This window comes from Protopterus annectens, chromosome 8.part1 (assembly GCF_019279795.1).
Source record: "Protopterus annectens isolate FY-2018-M chromosome 8.part1, PAN1.0, whole genome shotgun sequence".
NCBI classification, from domain to species: domain Eukaryota; kingdom Metazoa; phylum Chordata; order Ceratodontiformes; family Protopteridae; genus Protopterus; species Protopterus annectens.
The window spans coordinates 470,326,780-470,348,638 of record NC_056742.1 but is presented as its reverse complement, the minus strand read 5'-3'; the positions used below and the strand labels follow the sequence as shown (position 1 = coordinate 470,348,638).

At 39.7% G+C, this 21,859-nt stretch overlaps 1 protein-coding gene across 1 annotated transcript in view; it reads right to left on the bottom strand.

The window, feature by feature from the left end:
* The window catches only part of RPGRIP1L (RPGRIP1 like), a 1,932,928-nt gene that overhangs the window by 1,793,293 nt on the left and 117,776 nt on the right, over nucleotides 1–21,859 (bottom strand). Inside the window, 1 exon segment of the mRNA XM_044082016.1 lies at nucleotides 13,811–13,902. Coding sequence (XP_043937951.1) covers nucleotides 13,811–13,895 — 85 coding nt within the window. The 5' untranslated portion in view covers nucleotides 13,896–13,902.

The window sequence follows — 21,859 nt, the reverse complement described above, 5'->3', positions numbered from 1 at the left end:
GAATCTTTTCCATTTACTCCAGTAGGGCTTCCTTGTAGAAGCTTTCCTGGGAAAAAAGAAGTATTTGAACTGGTGAGGAAAGTCTGGAATTGAAGAAACCATGTAGTCAATCTGAGGCCTGGAGTATCAGGAGGGATGTGAGAGAAGAGCTGGACTGGGCTCCAGTATCTGTGGAAGATATCGAAAATGAGACCAAAAGAAAGGGAACCACACTTGGCGAGGCCCAAAAGGGGCAAGAAGGATAACTGAGCTCTTCAAACAAAAGGACTTTCTGTACGAATTTTGGACTCTGAGGTAATGGGGATAAGCATAAAGGAGACCGGGGGCCAAATATAGACTAGAGCATCTTTTGGCGACTCCCCTGGAGGTACGATTAGGTCAAGGAACCTGCTGCACTTGTTGCTGTAGGGAGATGCAAAGAGATTGGAGCAAGGTTGGCCTAAACAATTGAAAATCCTCTCTGACACTGATTGATTGAGAGACAACTCCTGAGGCATCAGAATAGACCTGCTGAGTTTGTTCGCTAGCATGTTAGACTTCCCCAGTATGTGCATTGCCATAACAAAGCAGTTGTAGGAGATTGCTCGCTGCCACAATCTCTCTGCCTCTCAACAAAAGGGAAAAGATTGGGTTCCCCTTGCATGTTGATGTACCAAACCACAGACATGTTGCCAGTTTGTATTGCAATGGTCACCAGCGAAAGAACATCTTGAAAGGACTGCAATGCTGGTAGGACCACTCTCATTTCTAGGACACTGATATGTGAACTGGTCTCTTGGGGGGACCACATTCCTTGGACCATCCCCAGAAATGCCTCCACACCCCAAATGGGATGTGTCTGTGGTCACCATGACTACTGAAGGGGACAGAGTAAAAGGATGGCCTAGGTAAATTTCATCCGATTGAATCCTCCAGCAAAGATGATCCTTGTGGACATGAGTGAGTTTGACTGGAAAAGACAAGGGATGATGCAGAAAACACCACTGAACAGCTAGAGAACATACATATAAAAAACATGCCACTGGAACTAAGGTTATGGCTACTGCCACTGAACCTGTAGCCTGAAAGACAAGTCTGGCTGGAGGAAAAGGGTGAAAAAGAATTTGCTGCACCCGAGACTTGATTCAGTCCAGAAGATGTAAAAGGAAGATAGGTTATCTGACTTACCATTTTTAACTGTGCACCTATAAACTCCAGGCTATGTACAATTTGTAGATGAGATTTGGAGGTATTGACTGAAATGCCTAGCGCTTTGACAAAGTTGGAGCAAAGAGTCCCTGGCCTGCTCTAGGAGGTGCTTGATTGGGGTGGTGAGGAGCCAGTCATCTAGATATGGAAATACTCAGAATCACAGCAATCTCAAGTGAGCAGCTACCTCTGCCATACATTTAATAAATACCCTGGGGGTTGTGGTGAGACTAAAGGGCAGGGTTCTGAACTGATAGTGACTGACCCCCAGCTGAAAGTGCAAAAATCGTTGGTATCATCTGTTCATCTTGATGTGATAGTATGCACCCTGAAGATCAACTGAGCACATCCAATCATCTTTACATAAAAAAGGCAGACTGGACTGAACCATGACCATTTGGAATTTTGACGTCTTCACAAATTGGTTCAGTTTACTTAGATCCAGAATTGGTTTCATGTCCCCAGTCTTCATGGGCACTAAAGAAACCGGAGTAAATTCATAATCCTCTCTGGTTTGGTGGGACTCCCTGGATAACTCTTTTGTCTAGCAGCTTTTGAATCACTTGATCTGCAACTTCTATCTGACTGGGTGGGTAGCTTTCTTCTTTTCAATGGTGGCATTTGAAAAAATGGTATGAAATAACTTCTGGATATTATTCTTAGCACCCAAGAGTCTTTTGATACAAAAGTCCAGGCATATGGATGCAGAAAAAAGTGCCCGCCCAACTACCTCCGTAAGCAACCCTTCAGGAGTGCTGAAAGGATTTATCTGAAAAAGAATCTAGGAAATCCTGGTTTTGCTGGCCTCCCCTGCAGTGAGGACAGTATCTTCCATTTGAACTCCCCCCTCTGCCTCTGGATGAGTTATCCCCACGTGAGTCCTGTGAAGATACCTAGAACTTACGGAAGCACATTTTCTTGCCTACTCTGATTCCAGGAAAAGGATCGTTGAGGGGTAGAAAAGCATATCCATACAGCAGATGGGGTCTCTCCATCTTGTTCACTCTGTAAAAGCATTTCTTTCACAGTAGGGCCAAACAAAGATGTTCTATCAAAAGGAGCATTGGTGAAAGAAGACATGAAAGGCTCCACAAAGTAAATAAACACATCCAGGTAGGTCTTCTAACAGCTACACCTGAACCAGCAGCCTGTGAGGTACCCTTCACAGTATGGGATATTAACCTCATGGATGCAATGGAAATGGATAATAGAGTGGCTAGTTGTGGAGAGTTCCTTGGTTAAATCTCGCTGTAGTCTTTTGAAGTGCTCCAAGTAATTTAGGGACCTCAAGGCAAAGGTTGCCAAAGCAAAAAAGCACTTTCCAAACCGAACGCCCTGGATTCTCTATTAGGGCAATGGACTGAGGAGGTCTGCTCAGCTAGCTCCTTTTAGTGGCTGCCACCAGAACAATAGCATCAACAGGGACCTTCTTATCTTCAATGTAATCTATCCTTTGACAGTGCCAAAATTGTATTGGGGCGTCAGGGAATGGGTTCAACAAAATCCGGTTCCCTCCTTGCCTGGTGAGAAATTAAAAAAAAAAATCGATAAGCTCATCCATGGGGGAGTCAACCAAGAAGTAGATGGGCTGGACCCAAAAGCTTCAAGAAAAACTGACTATTCTGGGGAGACGGTATCTTAAGACCATCCATCTTTTTGTTTAAGATCTCCTAAGGAGATGTCATCTGGTGGAGATCTGGGAGATCATTCCCTTTCATCAAAGTCAGTATCTTCCATGAGATTCCATACTGGAATCTGTGTGTGTCCTTTTGCATGTTCTCTTTCAGGGAACCTCTTCTGTGGGATGGTCTGGAGAGGTATCCAAAGAGAAGTGAAGTTCTTGAATGGGAAGTGTCTGGATGCTACATGGTACCGGCTGTCCTGTGGAGTAGTCCTGAGAGGATCAGTGCTTGGACCTGAAGGAGGAAGGGATGTAGGAACCAAGGTTGAGAGAGCAGTTGAATCTCTTGGGTGAAATCCCTCTCCACTACCGCAAAGGCAGATGGACCAGGGAAGCTGTGGCTGGCCACACTGGAGCCAAAACCTCTGAAGCTACCAAGTCTCGATCCTGCAAGGATCCATTCCTTGATGACAGAGTCTGACCCAAGCTGTCCAATGTCAATGCTCCAAGGGATAAGGATAGCTCAGATAACATCAAAATGGAATCCAGCCCCCTGGATATGGTGTTGATGCTCTGAGACTCATCCCAATACAAAGGAACCAGAGTGGAACTAGTCAGGGAAGATGGAGTCGAAAACCTAGCCATCTTCAGATCCAATAGGACATTCTAGGGGCTCTTGGATCCAAGGGCTCTAAAACCGTTGGATGAATTGGAGAAGGAGAGATCACTACGTGAGAAGTGGATGGAAGGCTCACAGATCAGATGGGGGGCACAGCTAGAATAACCCTCATCTGAATCTGAGGAATTTCCTGATCATCTTATCCACATCAGCTGATGACAGACTTCTGGAGGACCTAATGGAAGAGGTGGTTGATTGGGGCCTAGACTCTATCTTTACCATCCCCTTGGAGAAAAGGGGACTGGAGCAGAGGAGAAACTGTTCAATGGTGAACCCAGCTGAGCGGGTTCAAGGAGACTTAGTTAGAAGAACATTCAGATCTGATATAGCAAGGGATCCAAGTGCTTTTTCTTAGGATCTGAAAAAGCTTTTTGAATTTTTTGAGGAGGCCCTTAAGTAGACAAGGTCGATGTAGTGGCCTTTGGAGAATGGGAGGAGGATCTTTTACAAGACTCCTTCACCTCCAAAGAGGACTCTGCAGGTTTACCAAGTGCTGGAGCTCCTGAAAAAGAAATGGAAGAAGGTGGCAGTATCCCCTTAAGCACTAATTTATTATGTCTATCACCAAGTGACCTAGAATTAAAGGCAGCACAAATGCAGCAGTCAGTATTGAGGTACGACACTCCAAGGCAGTAGGTGCACTCCCTGTGGGCATCAGAACTGGGAATCTTATGCCCACAGGAAGTTAACTTTTTAAAGCCTGTTGTTTTTTTCAGCCATTTCTGAAGAAAAATAGCTGACCTTGAAAAGGGAAAAAGGCAAAAGAATAACTAATTTTTTTTAGTTAAGCAGACTACCAGCAATGGTGAAAAGAATACCCTCTAAAAGGGTAGAAAAGTTAGTGAAGAGACAAGTCCAGCTATGGTACAGCAGAACAACCAAAAGTTGGAAAAAGGGAATAAAAATGCAATTAGTAAAAACCCCGAATATTAGGAGAGGGAGGTGGTAATTAGAGAAGGACAGATGAAAGTTTTTTTGTTTATTTTTTTAAAAAGTTGCTACTCAAAAAATTGAAACAATACAAAAATAGCTCTCAGAGAAGAGTCCGCATTTGTGTGAGTTGGCAGCAAATGAGATCTAGGGTATTGCTAGTTGACTGGGGCATTGTGGGTTGAATCCGAAAGTCTAGTATATGCAGCCAAGTTGGATCAGATACCCAATTGTTGAAGAACGAATGAAAAGGATATCATATTAAGATTTTTAACTGCCTACTTCTTCCCCATCTGTGTGCAAAGAATTTCTAGTGTTGACTGACTGTTTTTTTATATTTAGTAAAAGGCTCTTCAACTTGATCTCACTTTTAGCTAACAGAGTGGTAACATCTGCATATCAGAGGTTGTTAATATTTTCCCAGCAATTCTGACTCCAGCTGTTGGGTCTTCTAGCCTAGAATTTTGCATTATGCATTTATTATATAAACTGAGTAAACATGGAGACAACATCACAGCCTCGTTGCACGACTTTTCCAATCATAAACTAGTCATTCCATATTCAGTTTTAACTGTTTCTACTTATAAGTTCATAGGTTTATACTAGGCTAATGACCACCAGGGTCTTTAAAAAATTAGCCATGCAACCTAACCTAGTTTTGTCCCAGAGAACCTTGGATGCCTATATGGTAGGGTAAGTTAGAAAGGAGGTAGCTAATGGTTGTCTATGGAGAGTATGCTAATGTACTTACTGTCAACCTCTGACCACTGGAGACAGTGCCAGATCAGAGGTGAATTTGAAATTTCCAATCCAAAGGTCAAGGTTTGGTTTGAATAGGATTAGGGATGAACTCTTCACGTGGATGGGAAGCTTGTTCCTCCGTGTGAAGATCCTTTGAAATACTTACCTGTCTTGCCAGCATGTTAGACTTATGTCACAAGCAAAGTTCAGCTCTTGGATCAAATGTTTCTGGTGCTGTTTGTTTCACAGATGTGCACGGGATCCATCAGAGCTGGACATGAGGTTGCCTTATATGCCAAGCATGGATTGTGTCTCAGTAACTTGTAAGAAAGTACAATGATTGGGGCCTTAAGGCGACCTGTGTAGGATAGGGTATACATATTCTAAATTTGTCTGGTAAGGAACAACTGAAGGCATTCCAAATTCTTTAAGTGGTACTTGGTTAGGTACATGCCAAAGTGGGCAATGTACTCAATGTTGAGTCTGATAAGGGCTGAGAAGAGTGGCAGTATATCTTCCTTAAACCAAGATTTTATACCATTGCTTATGAGTTGGGTGACAGAGAATGATTTTTCTTTCACTATCTTGGCTACATGTTAGTTGAAGGGTAGATTGGTGTCTACATATGTTCCCATCACCCTAGCTATGGGTCAGCTCTTAGGGGTGTTTTATCAATGGAGTAATTAGCTTGGGTGGATGATTTCCCAAAGGGCACTATAATGTAGCCTGAGTTGAGTTTTGATGCATGGCTTTGGTACCAGTCATTTGTGCTAGACTCTCTTGTAGGATGCAGGTGTCATGGGAGGAATGTACAATAGCTCCCAGTCTACAGACATCTGTAAACTTGGTGAATCAAAGCCTTTGAGATTAGCATCTACTTCTCAGAAGTCAAGTAGAAACAGGAGTGGGCCCAACTCAGACCCTTGGGGTACTCCACTGGTGACTGGTCTCCTGGTGGAGACACCAGCCAGCCAGTAATCCATCGAGTTATATAAGGATTTATACCTAGTTCTGAGACCTTCTCAATAGTACATGAGTGGGATATTGCATCAATAGCCTTGGCCAGGTCAAGGTAGGTGGCACGCACCCTTTTCTGCTCATCCATAGCTTTGGTGACCATCTCTAAGAAGTCTACAAGGTTGAGTAGGAAAGACCCTCTCTTAAAGCCTAACTGGGATGGACCCAGTGTCAGTAGTTTGCCAATGTCCTTGCCGATTATTTCCATAGCTTTGCATATTACACTAGTCAGAATGAGGGTCTGTAGTTCCCAGGGTCAGCTGATGGTTCACCTTTATGAAGGGAGATGCCATTGTGGCCCTCCATTTACCTGGTGCATAACATGTTTTGACACTGTAGTTTTAGAGTGACTTAAGTGGTCCTGCTAGGTCATGTTTTAGGCTATTTAGGAGGCAACCAGGATATTGCCAGAACACAATAAAGTAGTGTTTTGTCCTTAGCAAGTGACGCCAGGACCTGCTCTCTGACAGTTAGGGAGATATGCTAGAAGGGATTTTGTAGGGGGTAGTAGGGGTGGGGGTAAAGTTAGAGCTAATTTTATCAGCCAGTAAATTCTCTAGGTCTCACTAGTCAGTGAAGGTTGTGCCATTTACGACCAGTTCTGCACACTGTTCAAAGGCATTAGAGTAATCAAAGCAAAAGTTAACATTTTTCAGGACTTCCCTGATCTATTCCTTATCCAGCAATTGTAGCAAATTTCTGTGTGCCTCTGCTCCTTCAAAAATGGGGAGCTCCTGTATTTAACAAATTCTCATGGCTTACAAAAGCTTAATTAAAGCATTGTTTATAAAGGAAAAAATGCTCAAGTTCATTCAGAAAGCAACACAAACCGAAGCATGGCTGCAAACTTTCACCAATTTATCAGGAACATCCACAGTTTTGGCTGAAAAATTTCTTCTGGACTTCCAAGATACAAGCACATTGATCAACAGCTAAATTTCTGATCTCATAGTGTGAAAACAGAAATTGAGAAAAAGGGGCCAGTGAAATTCTCAGTTTGGGTAAAATTTGATTACTGCTACTAAAGTACACATTGCCTGGATGCAAGCAAAGAAATTTGGCAAACCTGAAAGAAAAATCAAAACAGAAAAAGGTGAAAAGAAAACACTGGCTGTGAAGAACCCTGCAGCTGTTCAGCACAAAGCTGTTCAAACTTCAGCTTTGGTACAAGAGATGACTTACATTAATTTACAGGAAAAATACTCAGAGGTGATTAAAATAAAAAATAAAGGAATAAATGAACTCAAATAATTAAAGGTTGGGAAACAGAAAAAGCTTTAACTAGCTACTTAGCTGAACTAATAAAACTGCAAAAATCCAAGGCTGAAATGAAGAAAAGGCTGGCTGAGTATGTGGCTTCTCAACAAAACCATTTAAAAAAACAGTGAAGTTAAAAGTGGGATACAGCACAGACGGAGCTGTATCCAAATTTGTCACCTGAGTGGAAGTGGACACAGTATACTTATTGTTGAAGTTTTACTTGCCTAACACAAGAACAGCACACACTCAAGTTTGCCACTGTCGCATATTAACCATCTATCTAACCAGTTACACACTCTAGAGTACACAGTATGAATCACAAGAACCACAAATCCTTTTACTATACAGAGGGAAGAGAGCACTTTAGACATAATGACCTCAGTGTGTTAGAGAGAGCATGTTTGTGTTAAAAGTGTGTGCAGAGATCACCTGAGATTTTCTGCAGTATCAGAGCAACGAGAAGGAACACACTATTAATTTTTATGAAAGCACAAATAAGTAATTGGACTGGTGTACCACAGCAGGATTTGTTAATTGAAAGGACACAGAGTCCTTGTTCATGGCCATAAGAAATCAGACAAGACCTATATAACAAATACACAATCATACCAGAAGAGACAAAACTGTGATAGAAAAGGACAAGTATAAAAAAATGGTAAACACAGAGTATTTGTGGAAAATGACTACTCACTGTATACCAGACACAACAGAAGAAAATGTATCCCAGCAATCAGGGAACATTGAGAGGTAGGTATGAGATTCAAACAGCTGCATTTAGCTGTCTTCAGAATATTTTCCTGGAGGATAAAATACATTTTCAAATACAGAATAGGCCAAGGGAAAAAACATCCAACAAAAGGTGAGCCAGCAAACAGAAGAGAACTCTGCTTCTAATTTTTCAGACAATAAAGCTCAGAGAGACTTTGCCAGTGAAATCTTTTTTTTTTACTATTCCAAAGGAAAATGCTTGCGAGACAGTAAAAAAAACATAGAAATGGACTAGAAGAATCAGGGGTACCTTGTATTTGAGTCTGGCACTGGAAGATGTTGAGGATCAGAAAGAAGAGCAGAAACACAAATTAGTGAATAAATGGCAAACTATAACGCATCAATCACATTTGAGAGGTATGGCTTTGCAAGAAAAAAAAAATGGCTAAAACTGGAATTTTTGTTAACTTTGTTAAACTTGAGGGTGGACTATAAAGCATATACCACACTTTATGTCATTGATGTTTAGAACACTAAAAAGATAAAAAAAGGTTACTGTAAGTAAAACAATTTTGTTCTTATTAATTTCTGTATAAAACAATTCATAAAGTAACCTGCATTTGCAATCCAGTATGTATTATGTGTGTGGGTGGGAGAGGGGCTTTTCAGTGCTTATAAAAGATATTAAAGTAAACAAGCATTCTTTTTTGTTGTAAGAAATATAGGATTTAGACTAGAACAAGATGAGAAGGGCTGGACAGAAGCAAGTTTAAATTAGCACAGTGCTGTGATCTTGAGCTCTGGGATGGAGGTGTGTATAAAAGTGTACTGATTAGATTAAATGTACAACTAAGATAATTTCCCTTGTTTTTGTCCTTGTCTTAAGCTACAACCATTTTTGTAGGCAAATAGGGTTGAATAACTAAGACAAAATGATGAAATGCATGACAAGTGCTAAGTTTCTTGCATTTGAAATGATTAGCTTGTTTTTGTTATTTTTTTTCCATTGGCAAATGCTCTCAGTGGGAGACAAGAAATCAGTAGCTGAAGGCAGTTGGCCAGGGGAATTCTATACATTGTGTTTTGAGTGAAATTTATCCAAGTTATTAGTGCTGGTCTTTCTCATGGCTTGCTTTGTTTTGGAAAGAAATAAGCATATATATTTGACAAAAAAGGATTTCTGGATGGATATTCAGCAGAATCAGAGACAAAGTATAAGGGGAGTAATAATATAAATTATTAGAGGGGCTCCCACAGTAATAGGAAAAAGAAAAATAATAATGGTATTTTTGTAATATTAAGGGGCTATTGGCAAGGGAGGAGTATTACAATGGCAAATGTTTATATTCCACCAAAAATTGCTGTTATAGAGCTTAAGAAAATTCTGAGAGAAATAAATCAGCTTTCAGCAGGCAATATTACTTATAGGTGAGGACTGGAATGTGACTGCAGCAATAAGGATTTATCAGAGGGATTTTGAAGGGATAGTAAAACAAAATAGGATAGATTTGTGAAAATATTTGGTATGGCAGACATGAATTCAGTACTAGTAACTTGGACAGAATTTACATATTATTCCCCAAAGTACAATAACTGGGCTAGACTAGATATAAATTTCACAAGATCATGTGCATTCAATTGAAAGCTTCAAAACACACACCCAATAGTTATGTCTGATCATGCACCAATAAAATCTAATATAAAAATCCAAGGTAATGAAGTAAAAGAGAAAATAGCGCTTTCCCGCCTACCTGTTAAAAACAGGAAAATTTAAGTAGTGGGTAGTGGAAATTATCTGAAAGTCACTAGGGATGATAGAAATGTCTTCAAAAGCATGGCTAATGAGTGGGATAAAATAAAAATGTAGTTTAAAACAGGGTAAAAATAAAAGTGAAAATATATGGTTGACAAATAATAATTACAGGGGCTGACAAGGGTTTAAGTACTGCAGAATAAGTGGAATCTTGCAGAACAAAAAGAAGAGCAACTGTAGAGATTTGGAATAAAATAAGGGAGTATTTGGATGATATGCACAAGTTTAAAAAAACTGCAGTTAATTAACTATTATTTGGTAACTCTGGAGCACAATGGCTTCAGCAACAAAAAGTAGAAAGGGTTGTTATCAAACATAGGGAGCCAATGACACCAAAAAATAACCACAGATCATACAGAGGTATGATAGATATTTTGGAAATGTTATGAAAATTTTGTTAAAGCAGAGGAATCTGGAAACCAAGAAAGACCACTAATGGAAATAATTAATGGAAGCCTTAATTATGCAATGGTTAGAGGAAGATGAGGGTTCAACAACTAATAGTTAAATATAAGAGGAGATGAGATAAAAATTGTGATGTATAATTAATCCACACAAATTAGTTCAGCAATACTCATGCGGATCAATTAAGATGAAGCATTTAGGAGTATGAATTAAAAGGGCTTCTGTTAAGGCAAGTAAAAATGTGTGGGAAGAAACAAATAAAACAAAAGGTAATATACAAACTGAGAAACTGGAAGCTCTTTGTAATAAATATGGACAGTAAAATATAAATGTTTTTAGTCCCTTTAGTTTTACATACAAGTCAAGCATATTTTTTAACAGAGGAGAAATTTTAGACAACAGATAATAAATATGTGAATAAATTTATCTGGGGGGATAAGGAAAGAGTTATGTGGGATAAGTTGATCCTCCCAGTACAACAAGGTGGTTTTGGATTACCTTATCTGAAGGGATATTTTAGAGCTATACATTTAAGGCTCATATATTTAACAAATGCAGATGGTTATAATTTAAACAGGAAAGGATAATGATGAAGTGGGGGATGCTGGAGAGAGGGGGATTTTGTATGCAGATCCTTAAGCAGAACAACAACCAGACAGATTATTATTCATGAAGTTGCGGAAAATAATCTAAGAGTTAAGCCAACATGGAATGGAAAAAGGATAATTTGCTAATAGTGATAACTGCAAATAGGGGTACAGAAAATATGCAAGAGGGACTAAATTTTACAAAAAAATTGGTAAAGGAACCACAGTATTGGGAACACATAACTTGACAAGGAAAAGTAATATAATGGAATAAGGCAAATAGGAAGGGATAGGGGAGTCCGAAGTGAAATACTTACTCTGGTAGAGTTTTTATTTTATTTTAATTCATTTGACATTTGTTAACCAGGTTAGTCCAACTCAGCCAGATGTCTATTTTCAGTAGAGACCTGAGGAGGAAAGCTCCAGAGATTTTATAGACACAAGAACAAATTTTAACATAGTTAATAATTAATTGCAGCACAAATCAAAAAGCAGTAATAATACAATTACAGATAATTAATATGTAGAGAACAAAATGTAAACAATATAAGAATACAAAACAAAGAATGATAGTAGTTGTCATATCAACAGTTTTTTTCTTTCTTGTAGCAGATAGGTAATATAGAAAATGAAACACACCTTAAAAAACAAACGTTAACATACAGCTAGGTATGAAGTACTTTGTTATTTGTAATCACCTAACTATGTGGAGTTTATTCCTGTCTTGGGGGGTGAGGAAGTATTGGGTTAGGTAGGGTCATAACAAGAGCAAGACTTTATGCTAAGTAAATGTAGTCTAATCTATTTTTTGAAGTGCTTAGGGTGGGAGATGACTCTTTTATGTGAAGGGAGATTGTTCCATGCTTGGGCTATGGTGAATTTGTAAAGTAGTTTTCCAAAATATTTGTTGGGTTTATAAATGTCAAGGAGTTGTTGATTTGATGTATAGAAAAGGTATAATAGGATGCCACAGAGGAGACAGAGAGGCAGGAAGTAGGTTTGTAAAGTACAGAGTGCATGATTTGAAATTGGGACATTTGGAATAGTTGGGGGTATTCTAGTCATTTAAGAGAGCTGAGTGCTAGGCAGTGGTGTGAGTTGTGTCGAGAGTTAGTGGCAAATCTGGCTACTTTATGGTAAGATTGTTGGAGTTTGGAAAGATGTGTGGAGTGAATGGAAGTAAGAATAGGGGCTGTATAAACAAGGGAGGAAGGAGGAGAGATTTAGCTACAGAGAGTCTAGTCTTTTTAACTGAATGCTGCTGTTAAAAAATGGATTGTTAATAGGACATACAAAATACTACATAACAAATGCAGGAATCTATCAGAGAAGGTTAGATGATTAGAAAGAGAGACTGGAAAAGCAATTTACAAGGGAGCAATCAAAAGACATATCTATGGCCGTCAAGTATGCAACAATGTCCAGAAGGTTTAGAATGTTGGCATAGTTATTTTGATACCCCATGCAGAATTCAAATAATTTTTTGTCGGATAAATACAAAAATTGCAGATACGATGGGGGGAAAGAAAAAAGAGGCGACACTGAACACCTCTGAAAAAATGTATGCTCTGCCTACAAATAAAAGGCATTAGCCCAGTCACCTTTTCAGACTTTACTGTGAATCCTTCAGTCAGTCACAACATGATGTTCAGCTACAAAAATCATGTAGGTCTGCAATTCAACCATTGGATTTCAGTGCAGCTCTGTTTCTGAATTTGACCATTCCTACTTTTACTGTTCAAATCTGTGGCATATCATCTATGCCAGTATGTAAATTATTTATATATATATATATATATATATATATATATATATATATATATATGTGTGTGTGTGTGTACACACATTTTTTTTTTTACTTCTGATGTAATCAGAATTTAAGAAAAAAGTACACTGAGCAGAAGTTTAACAACACCCACAATGGAAGTTGAGTACAGTGCAAAATAGCATGCTACGGCAGTGCACACCTGTCAACCAATGGGTGTGCTGCAACATACAAAGACCATACCTCAGGCCACTGTCAAACTTAATTATGAACTCTTGGGCAGTAACATTAACACATTCTGCTACATAAAGAACCTAAGATGGTTATTCCAACCCAAATTGCAGTAGATCAATGCATGATGACTTTGGATTCACTCTGTGCACATGCGCAGTACATATTAGAGGTGGCTACTGATTTAAATCAATGCTAAAAACATACAAGTAATGGAGTTCACATTACACCGTGGTATTATTTCAAAAAAGGCAAGTCTTTTCTTTGTATAATGATGTCACACTACAACAGCAATATACCATGGTATGGTCTGAAGTAATGTAGTTATCCAGAGTGAGAAATCTGCAGTTTGGTCACTTGGGCTATGCTCTCTTGAACACTCAACACCCTCTACTGTGAGTGAACTATGAATTACCATCCACTGCTGTCAAACATTGCTATAACAAACAAAGCAGAAAAGGAATCATGCATAATATTTTGACATTGTAACACCTGTGTAACACATAAGGTAATAATGTTAGAGCATATTGTATACAGGATCGGTTTGGGATAGGCATTTAAATAATTTTTTCATTAATCACTTAGTAGTAACATAAATAAAAAAAATATATAAACGAAAACTTTCACTTAAGTTCCACATAAAGTAACCATATGTGCTAGAATTGTAAGGATCTCTTAAAAGATCATAGCTTTTCTTTTAAATATGTGAAACATACTTTCTAGCACTTTACCAGCTGAAAAAAGAAAAGCTGTAATTGTTACAACCTGACCATTTGTCTGTAATGCTATAAAATATAAATACCCAACAAAAATGAATAATATGATCAAAATATGTAGTGATAATAATAAATAAATTGTTTTATACCTTGTAATCCTCCAATTCCAGCTACTCTCAGACCTGTATCCTTTACTGGCACGTCATCTGCTGTATAATCAGCTGATGCTGACATCGTTTATCTGAGGATAAAATAATTTACATAAAAGTTTGCAATCTGCAACTCAGACTATAGTCCAGCAATTAAATACAGTTATCATGCACTCATACACAACCCCCAAATCCTATAATGGTCATTCCCTTGCCCCATATTCACTCTCTGACCATCTTTCAGAGTTCTTCCCTTGAAACAATCCTACATTGCTTAAGGCTGGTTGTTCTGGCTTCAAGTTTTCTTCTCCCACTGCAGACCTTGCTCAATGTCCGCACACTTCACAACCGCCATCATACTAGCCCATTCATTTTGCAGAGGAGGGATGGGCATTCCACGGCTAGATGAGAGCCCTACTACCCATTTATTCCTGCCCAGGAAGTCTTATGAACCCAGACATTCTCAGACAGCAATAGTAAGGTGGTAGGGAGTGGGTCAGCCTATCCACCCTCTCAGTGGCTAGTTGAGCTTCGCAATTGCTGCTCTCACAGGTACAAGTGCACTCTGGCAGCATGGACTCCCTAGGCCCATACTCCACAGGTTAAACACTTAGTGCTCCTGCTAGATGTCACTTAAGTGGCAGGCCTAACCATCTCCCTCTCCCACTGGGAGGAAACAGTAGCTGATCAATCAAATCCTCCCCGGCCAGCTACTGCAGGCACCCAAGCCACTAATCGAATGCAGGTCTACTGTGGCATAGTCAAGATTTCATCTCTCTCCTGGTGGGATGGGGAGCTGTAATTTTAGAAGATTATTTCACAGGAATAAGAATTGTGGCAATGGCGAAACTATTTATTATCTGGGTCTCAGCATTTCATTGAAGGGTCGAGACATTCTGAAAGTCAGATGCAGCTATGACAGTAAGTTAAAGGGGGAAGTGTATGAAATGGATGAATGAAAGACTGGACCTGACTCTGATACAATCAAGCTGATTCAAATACTCTTACAGGAACTGCAAGTACGGCTGGTGCAAAGGCCCACAAAACCTAAAGCAATCACAAAACTGGCCAGCACCAAGTAGTGAAACCCAAAAAACTTTTTTATTGTGGCAACTCCAAAGGCTACAGATAGCTACAGCAAAACAGTCAAACCGGTTTCGGCATCCATATGCCTTCCCTCAGTGAACAAACTGGTTTGACTGTTTTGCTATAGCTAGCTATAGCCTTTGGAGTTGCCACAATAAAAAAGTTTTTTTGGGTTTCACTACTTGGTGCTGGCCAGTTTTGTGATTACAATCAAGTTGATTACCTAAAGTGTTGCTGAAACACTGTAATCTGACTAATTACTATTTTTTCTAACTCCTTTAGGCAAGTACAATGATCATGCAGGATGACAATAGTCTAATATCAAATTCAATAAAAATGCAGTTCAATAAATCACTTCCATTACATTTTTCTGCTCCCTAATGTTCCCTTTCAATGAACTATAGCCCATCATGGTGTGTTATAATTAGTGTGGGAGGTGTGAGTGTTCTTGCTTTGTATGGGGGTGGGGCAGCCCCCTCCAAATATAAAGAGTTAAGTTTACCCAACAATTTTATGAATTGTGGACTCTGGTAGACTAGAACTTTGCATTTTAAATTGTCATATTTACATTTTATAAGAATGCCGCGTTTTTGATTCCAAGATGTTGGACACCCTGTGAGCACCGTTTTCCTGCAGCTCTCATTACCAGAAAAATAATCATTAAACAGCCATCAAAATAACAAATCGTAAACTCTTCAGAAGACGTGCCAAACTTTATCTGATGCAGATGAACTAATAACTGGGGAAATTAACAACCTCCAAGCTCAAAACACCTTAAAAAAGTAAGTCAGAAAATTGAATACCTTAGACCACATGTGCTGAGGCCTCTAGCCCTTAAAGGAGAAAAGAAAAGAATCTGCAAGACTTACCAAAATGTCTCAAACAACTGAGCAAATGGATTTACAAACTACAAAAACCAAGCTGTCACAAACTAACGCACCAGACAAAGAAACAGTTATTAAAAGACAGAGAACAACTAAAATACAAGAAGCCTCAGAGCATCCAATAACATAGATGAACTGAAATCTGCACTCCTACCAATACAAACAGCTATACAGGGTTTTTCAGAACAGCTAACTGGGTTTGGAAATGACCTAGAACAAATAACCAAACGTCTTGACATAACAGAAGCCAAATCTATAAAAAATGAAATGAAAATAGAACTTCAGAACAAAATAAAATCTAAAGAAGCATCCATAAAGGAAATCCAAAAAAACTGGTAGATCTTGAGGCAAGAAGCCGCAGAAATAATCTGTTAGTAAGAGGCATACCTGAAAAATATGAACAACACTGCTTACAAGATGCGCTTAAACAAGTTATAAGTATTCTCTCCTAGAAGATGAAGAAATGGCAAAAAAAGGACATTGAGAGAATACATAGAGCTCACCGCAAATCTTAGGACATAAGCAAGCCAAGGCAAGTGTATGCCAAATATCTTAACTTGCAACATGTACAGAAAATACTAAATGCAGCTAAAACTAAACAGTTTATAACCTGGAAAGGACATAAAATTACCTTTGCCCAGGATATGCCAATACAAATAAAACAACAAAGAAAAGTACCTTCTCCCTTCTGTGCATTCTTAATAAGCAAGAAAATCATGTTTCAATTGAAATACCCCAGCTGCCTTTCCTTTCAATACAAAGATTGCAGATCCATGGTTAACTCACCAAAAGACGAAAAAACAGCATTTCTTCAGGCTTTCAACTCACTTCCTGACTTGTGAAACCTCCGAGCATCAAATGGCAGTGAATCCATAACTTAAAACACCAACTGTGGCAAGTATATTCAAGAAAAAACAAAAACCGAAAATAAAAATAGACAGTGTGCATCCAGAAGAAAGTTTCAAGCTTCAGTTTTACACCAGGTCCCATTTCAAGATGGCACACTTTCTATTTCCTCTGCCAGGACAATTCACAGAGCCTGGGACAACAATCAAGAACTGAAGTGAAAGAAACCACTCCACTACACTGGAAAACAATGAAAACCAAGTAGAAAGAGTGGAGACCTCTTACACTACCTAGAAGTAATGGGAAGTTCACTACAAATCCCAAGACAGAATGTTTTACTAATGCAAGATTTTGAGGTACTATATGCTGTTGCAGAAAAGAAACATAACCTTCCCAACAATAAATGAACAAAAGGCACCACTCACAAAAGAAGAAATTCTAGCTGAAATAACTAAGCTAAAATCAAGTAAGGCACCAAGATCAGATGGTTTCATGAATGAATTTTACAAAACCTTTGCCCAAAATTTTGCAAACAATTTACTAAAACTGTACAATCACATCAGGGAGTTTGGGATTATAGATCCATACCCAAATGTCTCCAGAACTATTTTTATTCATAAGCCTAACTCAGAAAAATCAAATCCACTAAACTACAGACTAATCTCACTAATAAATATTGACATCAAAATCCTAGCCACTATCCTAGCAAATAGACTTAAAAAGTAGTTTCAGTAATCATCGCTCCAGAACAAGCTGGGTTTATCTGCTCTAGGCAAACCTGGGATAACATGCTTACCCTAGATGCAATAATGAAACTATGCAAAAAAGAAAAAAAGACAAGGTATGCCCTGGCATTAGATGCTAGCAAAGCCTTTGATAAAGTTAATCAAGAATTTCTATTTGAAACACTGTCATTTTATAATATTCCAAAAGAATTCACTGACAATTAGAAAGATATATAAAACCTCACATACATCAATTAAAATAAATAAAACAGAATCCAAACCAATAAGAATCGTAAATGGCACAAGGCAGGATTACCCCCTCTTCTCCATACCTCTCCAATTTATATAATCAAACCCCTATTTCTTCTCATATTCCATCGCACATATCATCACATACCAAAGCTTCTAAATAATAAAATTGTCCTAGTAGCTTTCGCAGATGATGTCAATATATATTTCAAAACCCCTAATACTGACCTCAGTAAAATTATGAAATCTATTAAAAATTTCTCAGAAGTATCAAACTATGAAATTAACCCCTCCAAATCCAAAATCTTTCCAATTAATCTGCTAGGACATAAAGAATACTACTTCCCAGACACACCAATTCAAATGGACTACTCCCTCAAATACTTATGAATACTTTTCGATCATAACCAGAAGTAAATAATCCCAAATAACTTGGGGAAGCTATGGAAACAAGACTTCTATAGATAGAAAAATATGAAATTATCAACCTTAGCTAAGATTGCAGTCATTAAAATGAATGTTCTTCCAAAAGTGATTTATCAATTAAATGCAACAAACACAAACATCCCTGAAAACTTCTTTCATAAAATCTGCACAGAAATAGCTACGTTCATCTGGTACCTGAAATCAACAAGGATCAAATACTCCAAATTAATCCTGCCGAAAGAAAGAGGGGGACTGGGTCTTCCAGATTTCAAGTTATATTATGATATAATTTACTCTAACAGAATAATACAGATATCAGAACACTCTCCTATGGCTAAAGAATGGTCACCAACATGGGTTAAACTATGGTTTGAACATGTTAAATCATTAAATATTAACCCCAAAGCCCTACATTTTATCCATAAAAAACAATTCAAAGACAACTGGATTACGCAAACCGTTAAGAAATAATATCATAATATTCCGGAAGCTACTTGAATCTATAAACCTAGTACATACTTTGACTCTTCTGCAACTTATACATTTAAATTCTAATCTCAAATTAAACAATATGATAAATCTCAATCAATATCCACAAATTAAGAACTATGTTGTATGGGACAGTCCCAAAATTAGAAGTTATGTCCTTACCATAACGTTCCATGTGGAGTGTTCATCTCGCCTTTGTTCTTACACATGGGTTCGGAGCCGATCCTCGCTCCGTGTCGGCCGCTTGCAAGCTCTGCATCGAGAAGAAGCTCGAGACCAACCTAACTCCCACAATCCCCCTCTGCCTTTACCTCAGATCTAGTTTGCAAGCAAACCAGCAGTCAGAGAGAGAACACACTCATGCAAAAAATAAATAACTGCAAGAACACTTATAGCTACATATACATATGTACATACATATATATATACACAGCAACTGCGAATGCAGAAGCAGAATAACCCAGACCAGGCACCAAACTGTACGTTCTTCCTGAGGGTGGGAGGGTAGGAATGTAAGAACAAAGGCGAGATGAACACTCCACATGGAACGTTATGGTAAGGACATAACTTCTAAATGTGAGAGTGTTCGATCTCGCCGTTTGTTCTTACACATGGGTAGCGTCCCTAGCTCCATGTTCCTGAGGAACTCATGGGAGAACGTTCTTGAGCACAGTGGAACCAAAGGATGCCCTGTCCCTAGAAACCCTGTCCACTTTCTAATGAGAAATGAATGTATGTGGTTTAGACCAAGTGGCAGCTGCACAAATAGTGTCTAATGGTAAGCGAGCTGCATGAGCCAGGGATGTAGATACTGATCTTTTAGAGTGCCCCTTGGGTTTGGCAGGTAAAGTTTGTTCTGAAGTAGCATAAACAAACATAATGCAATCAGTTAGCCATTTGGAAAGGGTTTGTTTAGTAACTGCTACACCTTTCCTGCTGTCCGCAAAGGCTATAAAAGTTGATCTGATTTCCTGTGATCCTTTGTTCTATCCAAGTAAAATCTAAGTTGTCTATGAACATCTAACTTGTGTAACATATACTCCAACTTATTGGAGTGATTTTTGAAAAAGGTAGGGAGTTCAATGGATTGATTAATGTTATTAATAGAGCAGACTTTGGGAGGAAGGATGGATTAGTGCTTGAAGAGATACTCTGTCAGAGTGAAAGATCAGATAAGGGTGTTTAACAGAAAGAGCCTGAAGCTCTGACACCCACCTAGCCGATGTAATGGCCACCAAAAAGAGGGTCTTCCACGACAAATACTTCAATGGACAAGAGGAAGCTGGTTCAAACGGAGGCAACATCAATTTAGACAACAAAAGGTTCAGATTCCACGGAGATGTAGGAGTTCTAACTGGTGGTCTAATATGGAAAGATCCTTTTAAAAAGGCCTTACAAAGTCTGTGAGCCATAATAGGTGCCCCACATTCTTCCACATGAAAGTTGGAAATGGCAGCCAATTGCACTCTTAAAGTGGCAGGAGAAGCTCCTTGGTGGAACAACTCTGTTAAAAACTCCAAAATCTTGTTTAAAGGAGCTATAACAGAATCCAAATGCTGTGTATGTGCCCAGAAAACAAAGAGCTTCCATTTACTAGTGTAGGTCTTTGTAGTGGAAGCTTTATGAGAAGCCACTAGTATATTCTGAACTGCAGGTGAAAGAAGATCAGACCTGGCTAAGTAGGGAAGCGGAGCAACCAAGCTGCTAGATGGAGTGACAAGAGCGAGGGGTGGGGAGCCCCTGACGAGTGGGTCAGTAGGTTTGGCTCTGGGTCCAGGATCCAGGGTCCCCGAATACGGTGTGCCAGAAGAAAGGGAAACCAAATTTGACGAGGCCAGAATGGGGCAATGAGGATAATCGTCCTTTGCAGAAACTTTGCAATCAGGGGAAAGGGAGGAAAAGCGTACAGGAGACCCGGGGGCCAATCGTGAACCAGCGCGTCCCTGGGGACTTCCCCTGGAGGGGGTAATAGGGCAAAGTAGCTCCTGCATTTGGCGTTCATTGGAGATGCAAACAGATCGCAGGAAGGCTGGCCCCACTTGCGAAAAATCTTCTTCGCAACTGACTGTTTTAGGGACCACTATTGAGGCAACAGGATTGCTCTGCTCAGCCTGTCGGCTATGACGTTGGATGACCCCGGGATGTGCGTTGCTATCAGAAAGCGACCCGTGGACTCCGCCCATTGCCAGATTCTCATGGCCTCTCTGCATAGCTGATAGGACTTGGTTCCCCCTTGTTTGTTTATGTACCAGACTACGGACATGTTGTCCGTCTGAACTGCAATAGTCCCTAGAGGAAGAAGGGGAGCAAAGTGTTGCAATGCTAGAAACACTGCCCTCAACTCTAGAACATTGATGTGCAGATTGTACTCTAAATTGGTCCATTCGCCTTGGACTGTCTGTCCCTGAAAGATGCCCCCCCACCCTATCAGGGAAGCGTCCGTGGTCACCGTAGCTGTCGGCGTGGGTAGCACAAATGGTCTTCCGCTGGAAAGATTGCAAGTCCGGAGCCACCAGGCTAGGTGAGATTTGCATGTATTTGTGATCAGAATTTCGTGTGTCAGGGGTAGCTGTTGGAACGACCATTGTGCAAACAGTAGCAATTGTAGAACTCTCATGTGCAGTCTTCCCAATGGTATTGCAATGAGAGAAGCTGCCATGAGACCCAAAACCTTCAGAACCAGTTTTGCTGGGGACTTTTTGGATGACAGAAGGAGAGAAATGTGGCTTTGTAGTGAGGCTATCCTTTCTGGAGGAAGTCTTAGAATTAAATGATGCGTATCCAATTCTGCTCCTATGAATGAGATATGCTGTGATGGCTGTAGTGAAGATTTTTCGAAATTTACGGAAATTCCGAGATGAACACAAAGCTGTAGTGTGTAATCCCTGGCCTGAATGAGTTGATGCTGGGTGGTGGCAGAAAGGAGCCAGTCGTCCAGATACGGAAACACCTGGAATCCCAGGCGTCTCAGGTGAGACGCCACCACTGCCATGCATTTGGTGAATACCCTGGGGGCTGAGGTCAGACCAAAGGGCAGGGCTCGAAACTGAAAGTGGCTGGCTCCCAGCCGGAAGCGCAAGTGATCCCTGGACGCCCTGGCCATTTTGATGTGGTAGTATGCGTCCTTCAGATCTATTGAGCACATCCAGTCGTCCTTCTGTAAAAATGGAAGGATCGATTGAAGCGTGACCATTCTGAACTTTTCTTTCTTGACAAAGGTATTGAGGTTGCTTAGGTCCAGAATCGGCCTCCAGTCCCCTGTCTTCTTTGGAACTAAAAAGAACCTTGAGTAAGTTCCGAATCCTCTTTGGTCCGCTGGGACTGGTTGGATGACTCTTTTTTCT